Raw genomic sequence first — 17,839 nt, forward strand, 5'->3', positions numbered from 1 at the left:
ATCTTTTTTTAGGTTTTTTTAATAGATCCACATCTATTTTTACTCTTATATAGAAATGGAGTATATAATATTATAAACAAAGAATTCTTTTAGGAAGGGAAGAGAATTTTATTGTTACTGAATACAGGAAAATGGTTGCTTATGCTAAGTAAAAGTAAATTAAGAAATTAATCAAATTATCCAAGCTTCCACGCTTTACATAACACCATGTATATAAGATTGTTCACAAACTGAGCCGAATCAAACGCAAGCATGCTTATACTTGGTTTGGTTTGAAACAAAGCTGAACTGAACGACTTGAAGTTAAATAAATGAGTGATATGTTTATGCTTGAACTTGGTTTGGTTTGATATCTAGCGGCTTGGTTCGGCTAGGGAAAGGTGGCTAAGTGGAAGTATTGAACAAGTGGAATGAGAGGAAACTTTGTGGAAAAGCGGAATTGTTGAAGTAGTGAACAAGCAGCTAGGGTTTAAAATTAAAATTTGAAATCAACACAAAAGATGAAAATTTAAAAATCTTTAAGGTTTCCACACACACACATATTGTATATATAAATATTAAACTAAAAAATAATTTGTGCAAAACGAATCGAACCAAACCGAACAAAGCTTTCATAATGCTTAGCTTTCTTTCAAACTGAGCATTTTTTTGAACGAGTGGCAAGCAATTTGGACTGCCTTAACAATATGGTATACATGAAGCATAGTGAAGTGTTGTCTTAGATGACAGTGAAGCATGAAGATGAAACATCCCCCCCCCCCCCCCCCCACCCACACCACCACCACACACACACACATTAACCATTCCCTTTTGAAGCATGAGAATGGTCCATGCCAAGTAGAAAATTCTCACAAAGTGGGTGATGTGCCTCCATTTTATTGGTTTACCCTTTTATTTAATTAGTTTAATATTAAAAGTTATTTAAAAAATGGAGAACGGGTATGACATATTGAGCGGTAGGATGAATAGTGAAGGAGTTTGTGAGGTAGTGTTGAGGTGGCAAAGTTATGAAAAAATGATAATCAAATGTATAACACATGGTCTAAGAGTGAGAGAGCATTCCTCCTTTAACCCATCACAATGGTCTTGGCGGCGGTGGTGATTAAGTGGCAGTGGTGGTGGTGGTGACAGCAGCGTCGACGGTGGTAGTGGTGAAAATGTTAGTTGCGACGGTGACGATGGTGGTCAGGCGGTGGCGATTGTGGTGGCCCTGAGTCGGTGATGGCGTGGCAATCGCAGTGAGTCGGTAGTGGTATTGAGAAAGTATGGTGAAAGACAAATGAAATGGGAAAAAAAACAAGGTGAAAACGAATGGTTTTAATGGATTGTGTTTCGTTGTGCAATCGTTGATTTTATTCCATTGACCAATTAAACACCAAATTTTTTTTCATTCCCTAACAATGTTCCATTCCATTTTATCTCTAATTTTATGCATAACATATACTACCTTTATGTATATGATTATGTAAATTGTTGTCATGACTTTAGATGGTTCATTAAGGGGGTGTTTGGGATTGCTTATTTTCATCAACTTATAACTTATAAACTTTTTGAAAAGTAATAAGATGTTTGAGATTGCTTATGTTGTGAGAGGAAAAGTTCCATAAGTTATAATGTTGTAACTCATTAACTTAATAAAAAATTATAAGAAGGTAAAACAAGGAATCCCAAACACCCACTAAGTGTTCATGGACATGTATATGATATATAATATATCATCAATGATGATCATGATCAAAATAAGAAATTAGTTAAAGTTTAAACATTGTTATTTCACCAATAATAATAATAATAATAATTTTATAGTCTAATAGTCATTGATTATGACATCTAAGGAGGTGGCCAAAGCCGTAACAATTGTAGGGAATACTAACACATCCGATGTTATAATAAAAGTTAAAAGAGATTAATTTTTGTTTTTTTTTCTTAGAAAAAAATTAGTTACTTTTTACTTTTAGAGAGTAAATTACTTTTTACTTTTAGTTACTTTTATTCTTGATTGTAATAGAGGCTTTGTCTAAGTTGATCTCGCGGGCTTGCTCTTTGGGGGATATTGAGGGTTTAAAAGTGTCTAGTGAGGGGCCGACCATCTCTCACATGTTGTATGCCGACGACGCGCTTTTGTTGGGTACTTGGTCTGACAATAATGTGTTGATGACTAATCGCTTGTTACGTATCTTCCACTTGGTCTCTGGTTTGCGTATCAATGCTCATAAGTCTCAAATCTTTGGATTGGGCGTTCCTTCTTCGGATGTTAATGGTATGGCCGAGGTTTTAGGGTGCAAGGTTGGTGAGCTCCCTTTCATATATCTTGGGGTTAAAATCAGTGCTAATATGAATCGGTCGGCTCACTGGGACGTGGTCCTAGAGACGGTTAGAAGCAGACTTCTTTCTTGGAAGGCGAAGTTGTTATCAATGGGTGGTCGCTTAACCTTGATTAAATCGGTTCTAGCGAGCCTTCCAGTCTATTACTTTTCTTTATTTAAAGCGTCGAAAGAGGTGATTGAAGATATTGAGAGGTTAATGCGAAAGTTTTTGTGGTTTGGTAACAAAGATGGTAAAGGGATATATTGGGTCTCCTGGGATGTTGTTTCTAGACCGAAGAAATACGGGGGTTTGGGGATAAAAAAATTGTCCGAAGTTAATTTGACGCTACTTGTCAAATGGGCTTGGAGGTTCAAAACTAATCGTGAAGGGCTTTGGATAAGGGTGGTGTGTAGTATTCATGGAGGTCGTGGTAGATGGTCGTTTCTCCCGGTCAAAAAAACGCTTCAGGGACATGGAAGGCTATTGTAAATCTGCTGGAAAAGAGCCGAATTAATGGGTCCAGTATAGATAAGATGTTTTTGTGCAACCTGGGGAATGGAAACAACATCAGTTTCTGGAAAAATAAATGGTAAACCTGGGGAATGGAAACAACATCAGTTTCTGGAAAAATAAATGGTATGGAGACACTCCTTTGCTCTTTAGATGGCCATCCCTTTTTTCAGTGGAGAAGGATAAAGAGTGCGTCGTCAGTAACCGGGTTTGCTTTGATGGGTCCCGAAACATCTTGATTGCAAACTGGTCTGCGGGTGCTTACACTGTGGCGGGTATCTCGGAGACGCAAGACGTTATGTTTATGTTATCGCAGATTAGCTTTAAAGACAGCAGAGATCGATGGTTCTGGGATTTTAACCAACAGGTGGAGTTCTCTGTTGCTGCTGTTAAAGAATCAATGCAGCAGAGTTTGTATAGCAGCTTTCCTTGGGTTAATTGGGTGTCGATTAAGGTCAATATGTTGGTTTGGAGGATTGTGAAAGGCAGGATCCCCACGCGAGTAGAGCTGTGCAAAAGAAAGATCGTGCTGCCTTGCTACTATTGTCCGATGCGCAAATTGGAAGACGAGACGGTTAGTCATATTCTTTTTGACTGCAGGTTTGCGTCTGAGGTGTGGACCAAAGTTTGGTTATGGAGTAGACTGAATCTTTCTGATTTTGGCTCTCTCGAAGACGTGTTACATTGGCCGAACTCGAGAAATATCTCTGCTGTGAAGAAGAAGCGTATTCGTGGTATTTTCATGGTGACTATTTGGGCTTTATGGAAAGCAAGGAACAAGGTGGTGTTTCAAGACTCCGATCCGAAGGTGGTAGAGGTTGTTTCCATAGTTAAGTCCTTGGCGTTCGTATGGTTAAAATATAGAAAGAAATGTAATAGGATTGATTGGAAAGACTGGGTGAAATACCCGTTGTACATGTTGTAAGTGGTGGTCGTGGGTTGGTCTGTTTTGAGGCCTTCTCCGTTTTTTGAATGAAATTTTTGTTTCAAAAAAAAAAAAAGTAAATGGTTGTATGATTCTAAGTTTCTAACTCACGCTAATAACTTGTGATCATGAATTCACCTCTATTGCTAACGTTAACATTTCATACATGATATGTTGTTATCTGATTAAATGAAAAAAACAGTACAAATATTAAGTATATAAACTAAGTTTCTTTTTGGGTCAGACAACTTACTTCAAGCTCTCAATTGTAACCTTTAATTGATGCACTTCTTTGTTAAGCTCTCGATGGTAACATCATCACACCTCCATGTGGTTGTTCATGAGTTGAATTGGGCCAAACCAAGGTAAGCTTGAATTCAGGTTGTTTGGAACTAGCAAGTTCAGCTCGACTCAAATAAACAAACCAAATTAAATGTTGTGCTCGAACTTCGCTTTAATGTAGACCAAACCTGCTCGGCCTAGTATAGTTTGGCCATAGTTTTTATTTAAATTTAAGAAACCCTTTAAGTTTAAACATAAAAACACCATGAAGCGCGATTCTCAATCTTTATCTCTAAATAGATTATAGTTGAACTATGATATTTCAACTTTTAAATACACACATAGGGTGAGACCCGGTATAAATAAAATTAACTTACTAAATATATAAATAACAAGTGTAATTACAGTTTAAACTAAAGAAATTATGTTAAAAATAAAATCATGTCATAATTAATTAATTTGGTCCAAAAGTTATTGAGTAATAATTAACACTAAACACTAATATTAACATAATTACTTTAATTATACGTACACTTCTCATAATGTGATTTGATCTATGCACTAAATATATATATAGGGGAGGGATATTTTGAGAACTTAATGAGTTTTAAGATTTTTAAGAACTCCATTTTGGACTACACATTTAATTAAATGAGTTTGAATATGTGGCTGGGATTAAATTTGATTAAAAAAAGAATCAGGAGAGAGAATGAGTATTTTTGATAATTACACAAGTTTAAACTTTAGTTACACATGTGTAAAAAGTCGATTCGGTGTGTAAAAAATTACGGTAATTTTTTGTACATTACTTACACTTACGTATTACACATGTGTAAAAAAATTAAAAAAAAAATTGTTACGTTGAGTTCTTTCGAGTTCTTAAAGCTCAAAGTGATTCTCAAAAGAAATCAATCATATATATATATATATAAGGGGTGAATCTTGCGAGAAGTGATATTACAGCGAAAAGTGCGAGAAATAAATGTATAACTCCATTAATCCATAATTTCACTTCCTTTCATATGATGTTACATACATATATGTAGGTTGGTTGTATTTATGTCTTAATTACACATTCAAACCAACCTACAAACATATAAATATACCGAGCCACATTCAAACCTATGTACCTACACACATACAAACATACGTACCTACACACATACATATGCACCTACACAACGCACCTACACATAAGAAATGAGGTGAAATTAGGGATTAATGGAGTTATACATTTACTTCTTGATGTAAAAAAACTTCCGAAATTATCCAATACCATATGTATATCTTATATTTGTTGGATTTGCAATCTATTTTTTTTATAACAAATCTCTGCTTTTTAAACTATGACTACAATAAATCTTTTACCAATTCATTTAATAATGTTCCTTAAAAACAAAAATGGTAGGTGAATAATAATAAGTAAGCTCGAACTAATGTGAATGAGTTAGCCACCGGCTGTAATCCTTATCCCCACCATCTATATAACTGCAAACCCACCATTAATATAACCTTCATATATTCTTAACCTCCACCAATCACCACCACATCCTTCTGTCTCCAAGGTACAGATTTTATCTTTTCTTTTGCCATTGAACCTCGTTGTGGGTTTTCGTGATTTCATCTCGTTTGCAACAAACCTTTTAACAAAAAAACATTATTTTCCTCAAATTGTTACGTTGGAAACAATGATGAATTTTGATTTCAGTGCCCACTTTTCTTTCATGGGATGAACGAACAAAGCTGTCCTCGTTTGTCGGACCCAGATCTGCTTTTGGAATATTATTAAACAACTACTGTTAGCGACATTCTTCTAAGAAAGAATCATTTCAGTTTCAATGGGTGTCTGTTTAAGTGCTAGAATCAAAGCTGAAAGCCCCTGTCACACAGGTATAATAAATTCCCTTTGATTATTATGTCTTTAGTTTTCTACTGTTTTGATCATCTAAGTTTTGTTTTTTTCTTAGAATCTTATTTATATACCCATGAAAGAATTGGTCAAAAGACACTTATTTAAAGCCTGAACAAACTGAATTTTCAGTTATTTCGGTTCGGTTTGGCTTGGTTGTAACTTGTAAGGCCCAACCGGAACTGAATTTTTTGGTTAATACGGTTGTCGTTTGGGTCGGTTTTGAGTCCAACTGAAATTTTGGTTAATTCGGTTATGGTTATGGTTAGGTTTGATTTTAAGCCCAACGGAAACTGAAATTTTTGGTTAATTCGGTTATTGTTCGGTTTTAAGCCCCCATCAAAACTGAAAGTTTTGGCTAATTCGGTTTGGTTTTTAAGCTCCAACCAAAACTGAAAATTCGGTTAATTTGGTTACGGTATTAGGTCCAAGTAAAAAAAAAAAGGTTAATTTGGTTATGGTTACGGTTCGGTTTGACTTTAAGCCCTGCTGAAACTGACATTTTTTGTTAATTCGGTTATGGTTAGATTTTTAAGCCTACTTAACGGTTCGGTGTGATTCGGTTTTAAACCCAACCGAAACTGAATTTTATGTTTATTTGTTACGGTTTAGTTATATCGGTTATTTTTCGTATATATTATTGTTAAATTTTTCGTATCATATTTAATATTTATTTATTTATTTTTTCAATTATTTAGGGGTGAGTTCGAGTTCAAGAAATGTAAGTTCAAATGGAACCGATAATGGCAATTCAAGTGGCAGCAAGAGCTCGTGGGTCCCACCAACTCCCCGGAGCGAAGGTGAAATCTTGCAATCTTCGGGTTTGAAGAGTTTCAATTATTCAGATCTTCGAACGGCCACTAGAAATTTCCGACCTGATAGCGTGTTGGGTGAAGGCGGGTTCGGGTCGTTTTTCAAAGGGTGGATAGATGAACAATCATTCGCGGCTTCAAAGCCTGGGACCGGGGTCGTTGTTGCGGTTAAAAGACTCAATCCGGACGGGTTTCAAGGTCATAGGGAATGGCTGGTGAGGATTTAATTATTAATTATTGTGTTTGTGTTGGGATTTTAAACTTTTAATGTGTAATGTTGTGTCGGGTTGGCGGGTTGTTGTAGGCGGAAGTGAACTATTTGGGGCAGTTTTCCCACCCGAATCTTGTGAGGTTGATTGGGTATTGTTTGGAGGACGAGCATCGGCTTTTGGTTTACGAGTTCATGCCTCGTGGGAGCTTGGAGAATCACTTGTTCAGGAGTGAGTTCATGTTGTCTAACCAAACCGTTTAAGCTAAATCAAGTAATCGACCGGTTCAGTTGCTTTAGTAGTAATGCGGTTCAATATACATTTTAAACATTCGTTTAAGCTTTGGAACCTGACGGGTAAACTGAACCGGCAGAGATACTAACAAAAACCATTTATAATTTTATTAAAAATAGAAAAAAGTTATATATTCTTTTACATGAATCTAACAATTATAATATATGTAAGTATTAAATATAATACGTCGAGATTGTTAATCTAACCGATTTTATTATTCAATTTTTTTTATCTTATTGATAAGTTTTCTCAACAGGAGGATCATATTTTCAACCTCTCTCTTGGAGTCTTCGGTTAAAGGTTGCTCTTGGAGCTGCTAAAGGACTTGCCTTTCTTCATAGTGCTGAAACCAAAGTAATCTATCGGGATTTCAAGACGTCTAATGTGTTACTTGATTCGGTATATAATACTCCTTTGAAGCTAGATTATTAAACGTTTCGTTCACTTTTTTTTTTCTAGATGATGATTGATTGTTTTTACTATGCAGGATTATAATGCAAAGCTATTTGACTTCGGGTTAGCCAAAGATGGACCCACAGGCGATAAAAGCCATGTGTCGACTCGGGTGATGGGGACCTATGGTTATGCCGCCCCTGAATATTTAGCCACTGGTATGCTAACATGGTTTGTTATTTTTGTTCACCATAGGTTATTTAATTTTACACGCTATATTCGGACAATGTAGGTCAATTGACTGTAAAATGTGACGTATATAGTTTTGGTTTGGTCCTTCTTGAAATGTTGACGGGCCGGAGAGCGGTAGACAAAAATCGACCCAAGGGTGAACAAAGTTTAGTCGAATGGGCTAAACCGTACCTTCCCCACAAACGAAAGCTTTTTCGAGTTCTTGACAACCGTGTTGAAGGCCAATACACCATAGACGGGGCCCATGCCACCGCTAACCTGACCCTAAAGTGTGTTTCAATGGATCCCCGGTTTAGGCCGAGCATGGTGGATGTGGTCAAAGAACTTGAATTACTTCAGGATCCTAAGGGGATTACACGTACGCGGAGACATTCCAATAACGAGGCACAAACAAGGCGTGCGATTTCCCAGAAGACCACTCGCAATGGTCGGTCGACTGCCTATCCGCGTCCTTCGGCTTCGGCTATATATAGTTAGTGAGTTGAAGAATCACATGAAAGAATAATAGTGTTGTTATATGTCTAGATTGGTAGTGGTTTTGGTCGAGTAAATGTATAGTTGTTTTGGATTAACGTTATTTGAGACGAAAACATATTTCTTTTATCTTGTTTTGCGGTTTATTTTGTTTGGGAAATTTTAATTTTCTATTGTTTTCTAAATTGGGTTTTTAATTATACGAGTAAAAATAGTTGAGAAAAATATGTATAAATCATTATATATTTAGCACTTAACTTTTTTTTTTTAATATTACATGACATACAAAATCATTCAATTAATTATTTACCTATTATAATACACTAATTTTTCCGTGTTATAGAGTCTACGCTCAATATATTTTTTAACGTTCGGACTGTTTCTATTGAGATGTGTAGATTTTAAACGAACGAACATAAATAAACATGAACATGTTGATTTTTTTAAACGAACAAACATAAACATAAATATTTTTCTTATAAAAAGGGGCCGTTGATGTAGGTGGCGATGGTAGTTGATGCATGAGAGGAGAGGTTGTCGATGATGGGTGGTAATTGGAAGTTAACTAGTGATAAAGAGATTAGACTAGAGGAGATAAATTAAAGTTAAGTTTGATGATGAAAGGGTTTCAGAAATAAATGAGATGTTATAAATCGTTTAAGGGTTATCCAGGTTTGGTGAGACTCATGACCAACAGAAATTATTGTTTGATGGTTAATGGATTATTTCACAAATAAATGAGATGTTATAACCTGTTTAAAGGCTATACGAGTTTGATGAGACCCGTGACCCGCAAAAAATATTATTTGATTAATAAAGGGTTTCACAAATAAATGAAATGTTATAACTCATTTAAGGACTATTCGGGTTTTATGAGACCCATACCTGCGAATTTGAGTTAAACACATGAGAAGAATCAAATTACAAATCAAACAAGCTGTTGGCTTGAGAGAGAGTGAGAACTTTGATTGACACATAAAATTTTTAAGTAGACATTTATATAGATAGATAGATTATTTTTAGTTATATTTATCGTTGTTTTTTTTATTTAATTTATATTTTCCATAGATAAATAATTTTATATACGCATATCTTTCTCCAGAGACCGACTTTAGAGCATTATGAACTCATTTCATATCCATACAATCACACTAAAAATCACTATATTTTTTTATCATGTTCAATTAAATAATATTTTTTATACATTTATCATTATCTAGTCTTTCTCTTTCACTCATATATACTTTCAAAAAATATTAAAAAAAATTATAACGGCGTGAATAATGAAATCGTAAATTTAACTTTCTCATATAACTTTTTATACTCTCTTCTACCCACAAGTCACAACCATACAATATATTTTACAAAACTTACTCACATAATTATAGGGTACAGACTGAGAATGCTCTTACACCGGGAAACTTTAGCATATTATATCCCGATTCTTTGAGACACTTGTGGTTTTCGTCCTTGTTGTTTGACCAAATTTTTGGTTTTAGTTCATTAGTATTTGCGGTTTTCGTCCAATAGTTTTGTTTTCACTTGCGATTAACTCTGATCCAACTAACCTCGTTAACTTTAGTTATTAAATCAATCAATGTATCCCTTACTTGAGGGGTAATTTTGTCCTTAATTGGTTGTATCCCCAAAACAATTGCACATTCATTATTTTACAAAAGTTTAAAATCAACATGCTTTTTTTACTTCTCAAAATCGTTATAATATGTATAACATTTTTTTCATCTAAAATGCACATAAGAGTTTAAGAATTTTATGGATTGATATTTTTCACGATATATAGCACACGGGTTGTCGGGTTCTAAGCCAGTTAGTTATATATAAATGGGATATGGACAAAAAATGTATACAAAAGGGATTTGTGGGTGCGGGTTGGTTGTGAATAATGGGCTAACTTTGAATGCTGCCTTGCCCCACTCGCTACCGGCACTTACTATGCAACTATGACTTTTGGTTAATGACTTTCTGGGTTCTCTTTTTGAAACTTTATTCTAAATCACACCGGCTAATGTCCCATTTCATTTTTTAATCTACCGACATGACATCTTAATAATTGCATGGCTTGTTGGTTACAACATTAATTGAAATGTGTTTTGATGTCTAATGTCAAGCTTAATTTTGACATTTTCATATGTAACAACGAGGGACATTAATATAAAGCAGATGAAGTAAACCAACCGTTCAAATAGAATGTTTAAAACGGATAACTCGCCTACGTTGCAAGAGTTCTAAAGGTCTTTTAAGATCCACAATGAAGCCATGGCTCAATAATTCCCCAAACGCACACTGATAAACCAAAATATATCTTATCTTTAGTTGTGAATAGTGATGCATAAAGTTAAATAACGAATTAGTATCAAGAACTTTAAAGCCACCTGAAATTATATCGTCCACTAGATGCATGATTTCAAAATATAAGTATTATCACTAAAATCAAGTGGTTCATTTGAGTTTCCCTTCTAAGTGACTGGTGACATAGAGTTCTAGGTAACAGACACCAATAAATGAAGATATTCAAAATTAAAATTATTGATTTAGTCAATAGTTATTTCATTCCTTTTCTTTTGGAGTTAATCACTCCTGAATTGTCTCATCATCTGTTGTATATATATTTGATTTGTAACCTATTATTGTAAAGATCATCCTTGAAATTCTATCATGGTATCGAGCTAAGTCTGATCCTAGCCTCTTTTCCCTTCATTTTTTTTCATATCATCATAATTTTTCCATGGCCAGTGAATCATCAATTACCCCACTCCATACCTTCTCCCACTTCATCACTATAAAACTTTCATCCTCAAATTATTTATTCTGGATGAACCAGATTCATCCACTTCTCTCCTACCTCAACCTACTAAAACATGTTGATGGATCTGCAGTTGCTCCTCCACCCACCATCACTATTGATGGAAAACAATCCCCAAATCCGGCTCTACCGACATGGCATGAAGCTGATCAAAGGGTCCGTTTAATCATTCAGTCTTCTTTAACAGAAGAAGCAATGGCCGAAACGATCGGACACACAACCGCGCGTCAAGTATGGCAAGCTCTCGAAACAGCTTTTAGTCATAACTCTCTCGAACGAATGCACACTCTTCTAGACTCTCCCCGCCAATTGCAAAAGGGTACTTCAAGTGTCTCCGACTATGGCCGAAAATTCCGCTCAATTTGTGACCAGCTCGCTGCCATTGGTTATCCGGTCACCGATGATGACAAACGTCATTACTTTCTTTGTGGACTTGGTTCCACCTTTGAAAATTTCTCCACCTCTCAACGAACCGTTCGTCCGCCTCCAGCGTTTCGTGATCTGATTGCCCAAGCGGAAAATCATGAAATCTTTCTCCAAACCCTAAACGGTACCCAAACTCCACAGGCTGCTTTCTCAGCTCATTCTCACCGCGATTATGGAAATCGGGGACAAAATCCCAACCCCAAACAGTACCGTCCCTACGGACACCGGGGTTGATTCCGCGGCTCTTCTTTCAACCGTGGTCATTCCACTGCCCCAAGACGTCCAACAACTTGTCAACTCTGAGAGAAAGAAGGCCATTCCGCAACTGCTTGCCCAACCTTAGCAGCCCATGCTCAACGGGCCACTCCTCTCGACGCACATCTTGCACAAGCCTTCCAAGCTCAGTGCAACATCGCACAAAATACTCTAGACTGGACTGCTGACTCGGGCGCCACCACCCATATGCTCCGCACCCCAGCGGGCCTTGAAGATTCGTTTGCCGACCCGGGTAACACTTTGGTCACGTTCGGTAACGGTCAGTCTTTACCCGTAACCCAAATCGGGAAGACTAAAATTAATAATCATTTACCGTTACAAGATGTCCTTGTTGTTCCAAATCTCACAAAAAATCTACTTTCCATAAGTAGATTAACAAATGATTCTGTTGATGTTTTGTTTTCTAACACTTTCTTTCATATTCATGACCGAAAAACGGCGGCGGTCCTCGCTAGAGGCACTTGTGAAAATGGATTCTACGTTCTCTCTCAAAGTCACAAGTCTCTTGTTGCGGCTCTTACCACATCTCATCTTCGTGCATCGTTTGATAAATGGCATAGTCGCTTAGGACATGTCTCTTTTGATATTGTTTCTACTTTGAATAAACTTGGACATGTTTTTGTTACATCTCTATTACCTAAACCTGGATTATGTACATCATGTCAGTTATCTAAACGCGCGTTACATGTGTTGGATTTAATCCATTGTGATCTTTGGGGTCCCGCACCCATATTATCTACGGATGGTTATTTATACTATGTTGTTTTCGTTGACGATTACTCACGATTTACTTGGTTTTATCCACTAAAAGCAGAGTCTGATTTTTACAACATACTTACCATCTTTTTGAAGTTTGTTCAAAATCAATTTTCATGCACCGTCCAAGTATTTCAAAGCGATGGTGGAACGGAATTTACAAACAACCGTGTTCAAAATATTTTTCAACAACACGGCATTGAACATCGGCTATCATGTCCATATACACTCCAACAAAATGGGCGTGCCGAACGTAAACACCGTCATATAACTGAAACCGGTCTCGCCATGATGTTCAATGCACATGCTCCGGCTAACTTATGGATTGATGCTTTCGCGTCGGCCACATATATTATAAATCGTTTACCGACACCTCTTCTCAACAACAAAACCCCATTTGAAATGCTTTTTCATCAAATTCCGTCATATTCAAATTTCAAAATATTTGGTTGTTGGGTATTTCCGTATCTTAGGGACTACACCAAGCACAAACTTTTACCGCGTAGTGCCCCGTGCATTTTTATTGGCTATAGTCCTAAATACAAGGGCTATCGTTGTCTAGACCCTACCACGTCACGTGTCTATATAACCCGTCATGCAAAATTTGATGAAGACACATTTCCATTTGCAGGGAATAACTCCAAAGTTGATGAAACAAAACTTTTGCTTTCAAATTTTGAATGCAGTCTTCCATCCCCTACCATTGAAAACCCACCAGTCCACTGAACTCTACCTCATCTCAATCATCTAGTTCCATATCCATCACTCCACCACATCCATGCCCAATCTATCTTCAACCCACATGAACAAAATACAACTCCCACTCCCCAATTAGTTCAAGCCCAAACCCAATCTACCCCAGCCCAACATCATTCTGCCCAAACCCATCCCACTTCGCATACTGTTACTCCAGTCACATCCTTTTCTCCCCAATCTCATCCATTGGCACCCACTTCTCCGACTCATTCTCTGTCTTCTGTTCAACCCCCACCGGTGTCTTCCCTTCACTCCATGACTACAAGGTCAAAGGCAGGCATTAAAACTGCTTTAAAAAATCCAAAATGGGTCATAGCCATGAATGATGAATTAACAGCTCTTCGAAGCAATCATACATGGGATCTTGTCAAACGACCTGTAAAGTCAAATGTGGTGGGCTCCAAATGGATACATCGAATCAAATATAAATCAGACGGTACTCTTGATCGATACAAAGCTCGTTTAGTCGCTCAAGGTTTCACTCAAGTTCCTGGACTTTATTTTTCTCATACATTTAGTCCCGTGGTGAAAGCTTCAACCATTCGGGTTGTTCTTAGCCTAGCTACTATATACAAATGGCAACTTCGGCAATTGGACGTAAATAATGCATTCTTGAACGGTCACCTTACCGAAACCGTTTACATGGAACAACCTCCCGGGTTTGTAAACCCTCAATTCCCAAATCATGTATGCAAACTTAAACGAGCATTATATGGTCTTAAGCAAGCACCCCGTGCTTGGTTCCAACGACTCAGTTCCTTTCTCGTCACACTTGGTTTCAAATGTAGTCGAGCTGACCCATCACTATTTGTCTATAAAACCGATACGGTTTTGCTTTATTTACTCGTTTACGTAGACGATATAATCATCACCGGAAATGATCCCAAGGTTATTAATATGTTTACAAATCGTCTACATAACGAATTCAAAATAAAAGACCTTGGTTACTTGAGTTACTTTCTTGGTCTCGAAGTAATCAACACCTCTTTTGGTCTATTTTTAAGCCAAGCGAAATATGCTTATGACATTCTTTCTCGAGCAGGCCTCTCAGATACAAAACCCGTTGCAACCCCTCTAACCACCACCGACACATTCACCTCCTCCGGAACACTCTTTCATGATCCTACACTATATCGATCTTTAGTTGGAGCTCTTCAATATCTTACCATTACCCGACCGGATCTCTCATATGCCGTTAACCAAGCCAGTCAATATCTCCAAAACCCAACCACCTCACATTTCCAACTTGTAAAACGCATTCTCAGATATGTCAAAGGCACATTATCTTTTGGTTTAACATTTGACAAACCCACCAAAACAACTTTAGTGGGTTACTCTGATGCGGATTGGACTCGTTGTATAGAAACTAGGCGTTCAACATATGGGTATTCTGTTTATTTAGGGGGAAATTTGTCTCGTGGAGTGCCAAGAAGCAACCGACGGTGTCAAGATCAAGTTGTGAATCTGAGTATAGAGCAATGGCTAACACAGCAGCTGAAATCATTTGGATCACTCATCTCCTACGCGAGTTGCAGGCTCTCCCACCAGATCGTCCTACAATTTTATGTGACAACAAGAGTGCCTTATTTTTAAATCAAAACCCGGTGTCGCATAAACGAGCAAAACACATAGACATAGACTACCATTTTGTTCGTGAATTGGTCTCCGCTGGTCGCCTCAACACAAAGTTTGTACCTACTACGCTTCAGGTAGCCGACATCTTTACAAAGAGTCTTCCACGACCACTCTTTGAAGGCTTCCGCAAGATGCTTAGAGTTGGTCCGCTACCGTTTTCGCTTGACACCAATAAATGAAGATATTCAAAATTCAAATTATTGATTTAGTCAATATTGTTATAGTCAATACTTATTTCATTCCTGAATTGTCTCATCTGTTGTATATATATTTGTAACTTATTATTGTAAAGATCATCCTTGAAATTCTATCACTAGGAATCGAACCAAGACCCAGGATCTTCTCACAAAGTTCTTGTTCTCCCAGATATTTCTCTCAAGCATTTCATCAAATATTGACACACATCTGTTTTCTTCATATAGAATAGGCGACCGAACTGAACTCACACCCCAACACACATGTTCTTGAGAAGTCAAAGGGCACGGGGCATCAAAGAACATTTTTGTTCTTCAAAAAGACTTCACCAAAGTACCAAAACTTAACAAATATATGTTAGACCTATTATCTACGACTCTGCGTACATCCATGAATCATGAACTGAGTTCATTTAAATACTAAATTTCTTATAGATTTCTATCCTAAATTTAATCATTTAAGTGATTTAAAAGTAGAATTATTCACATGAACAACTGATTTATATAGGCGGCTCACTCTGACATGTGGTAGCAATGATTCTGATTTCCGGCAAAATATTGGGGCTTGGGGTTGCACTTTGGTAGGTCGATTTTGAAGGAATCAATTCTTCAAATTTCAATTCACGTTAATCTTTGTGTTTGAAATGATCTAGTCCACAATGGGGCCTCGGTTCACTTTCAAAGTCTTTTCGAAGAGATTAAATGTCTAAGTTACTTTTGGATCAAGATTAGATCCAAAAAAAGAGGGTTAACTTGGGAGGATTGGTGTAGGTTTCGGTTATAAATTCGTTGTTAGTGTTGTATGGTTTTGCTTTTGGTGGAGAGGCTTAGTTTGTATTTTCACTCTTTGCCTTCGTTTGGTGGTTGTATTTGACGGTTCTAGCATCTTGCTAGTTTTAATAAAAAAATTTGTTGGTCGTTCATAAAAAAAGAATTGTTTATTTGCTATTAGGTTAATTGTAAAAATGGTTGGGCTAATGGAGTGATGAGCTATTGGGTAGTTGGGCTAATATGATTTTTTTTAAAAGATTTGTTTATTATTTTATAATATTTTTATATTTTTGAAAGTTAAATCTTAAACCAATTTCTCTTGGGTCAGTGTCAAAAATTTTTAAAGACATGTGTAAAAGTTTCATGCAGGTGAGGTGTTAAAATATCATAGGGGTGCTTTGTATTAAATTAAATACACACTTGAAAAAACTAGTTGACGGCAACCCTCCTATAAATATGGAATTTTTATAGTCCAAGAATGATGGCCTTGTCTTTATTATTCAATACATTTCCATGTGCAATTGGACACAACCCAACAACACATTCTTCCTTCAATGTGAAGGTAGAGTACATTTAAACCTACAATGAAGATGGTAAAGGCCCACCTAGAGAAAACTTTGTTGCCATGAAAATATTTCATATATTTTAGTTCAATTGTATGTATAGCTAAAAGAAGTGTGTACAATTTATGCATTTTGGCCACCTTTTGTTTTCTGCTAGTTATAAATGAGTTTATCATGATACAAGCTCTTTAGTATGTATCATGTGATAAAAGTAAAATTTGAAATTGAGTTAAAAAAAATAGCATTTTACATTACATAATTCTACACCAATGGGTTGGTGGTGCACTCACAAAGGCAAAGTCTTTAAACATCTTGGATTGGAAAGGCTTGAGAGGTTTTTGGTTTAAGTCTTACAGACGATAAAAGAAATTCACCGTTAAAAAAATAAATTACATAATTCTATATTTGATATTGATTTAAACAAGAATATCAGTTTGTTGGGTTTCAACGGTGGTTCGGAACGAAAACGGATAAACTATTTGACCCGTTTTAGTTAATAATTATTTCGTTTCGATAGATATTAATCAATATTAATATATATGTATAAACGAACTATAAAACGCAGCGGAATATAAACGATTTAAACGAACCATAAACCGAAACCCAAAACCCGGATCCGATTACAACAATACGAGTACGAGTATACTAATAAATAATCAACCATAGATGGGTATTGTCAGTATACCTCGGTTAACAAGAACCGGGAAGACACCGAGAGCAAACGAGAAGAGCTAGAGATGACACAATCGACACCCAACGTAGATCCGGCAGTGAGCGGCGGATTCCGGAAGGTGAGATGGACGGCCGCAGTAGGTGAAACAGGTCAGCTACAACAACTTGGGTGGCCGGCGGACTTCAGGTAATAGACGGCAGCAGCTCGCGGCAGCTATAGGTCTCCGGATAAGTTAGCCGGAAAAACGAACTGACCGGGGAGGAGCTATAGACGCCCGGAAAAACGTGGAGAACAGCACCAGAAGTGATATAGGAACTAGGGTGGTGTTATGCTACTTATTGACCGGAGAAGACGACCGGAGTAAACCTCCAGTGGCCGGAAATGATCGCCGAAAATCGGGGCTGCCGGATTTCGGCGCCGGAAAGATGGGAGGCAGCCAGGGTTTGTTGTTTGGAGTGGGTTACCATAATTAGAATAAACATTATCCATTTATAGTGAAGGTATTAGGGTTTAACAAGTAAACCAACTTGGGCTTGAGCCCAATAAACAAACAAAGTCTAGTCCATAAACCAGTTCATCCAATTAATTGTGTCGGGCC

At 36.9% G+C, this 17,839-nt stretch overlaps 1 protein-coding gene across 2 annotated transcripts; it reads left to right on the forward strand.

Moving 5' to 3' along the window:
• The first annotated feature begins 5,590 nt into the window (after positions 1–5,590).
• On the forward strand, positions 5,591–8,519 carry LOC143618733 (putative serine/threonine-protein kinase PBL10). Of its 2 annotated transcripts, none has more exons than XM_077090829.1 (6): positions 5,591–5,914; positions 6,632–6,960; positions 7,050–7,185; positions 7,505–7,647; positions 7,736–7,859; positions 7,934–8,519. In XM_077090829.1, exons 1-6 carry the CDS (start codon positions 5,863–5,865, stop codon positions 8,368–8,370), a joined length of 1,221 nt encoding a protein of 406 aa, XP_076946944.1. In that variant the 5' UTR covers positions 5,591–5,862; the 3' UTR covers positions 8,371–8,519. The 2 variants fall into 2 exon arrangements, with proteins under 2 accessions (XP_076946944.1, XP_076946945.1); XM_077090830.1 differs by having other exon boundaries at positions 7,965–8,136.
• Positions 8,520–17,839: the final 9,320 nt, after the last annotated feature.

This window comes from Bidens hawaiensis, unplaced genomic scaffold (genome assembly GCF_021521415.1).
Source record: "Bidens hawaiensis isolate Kalapana, Puna unplaced genomic scaffold, B.hawaiensis_p1.1 tig00002338_1, whole genome shotgun sequence".
Lineage (NCBI taxonomy): Eukaryota > Viridiplantae > Streptophyta > Magnoliopsida > Asterales > Asteraceae > Bidens > Bidens hawaiensis.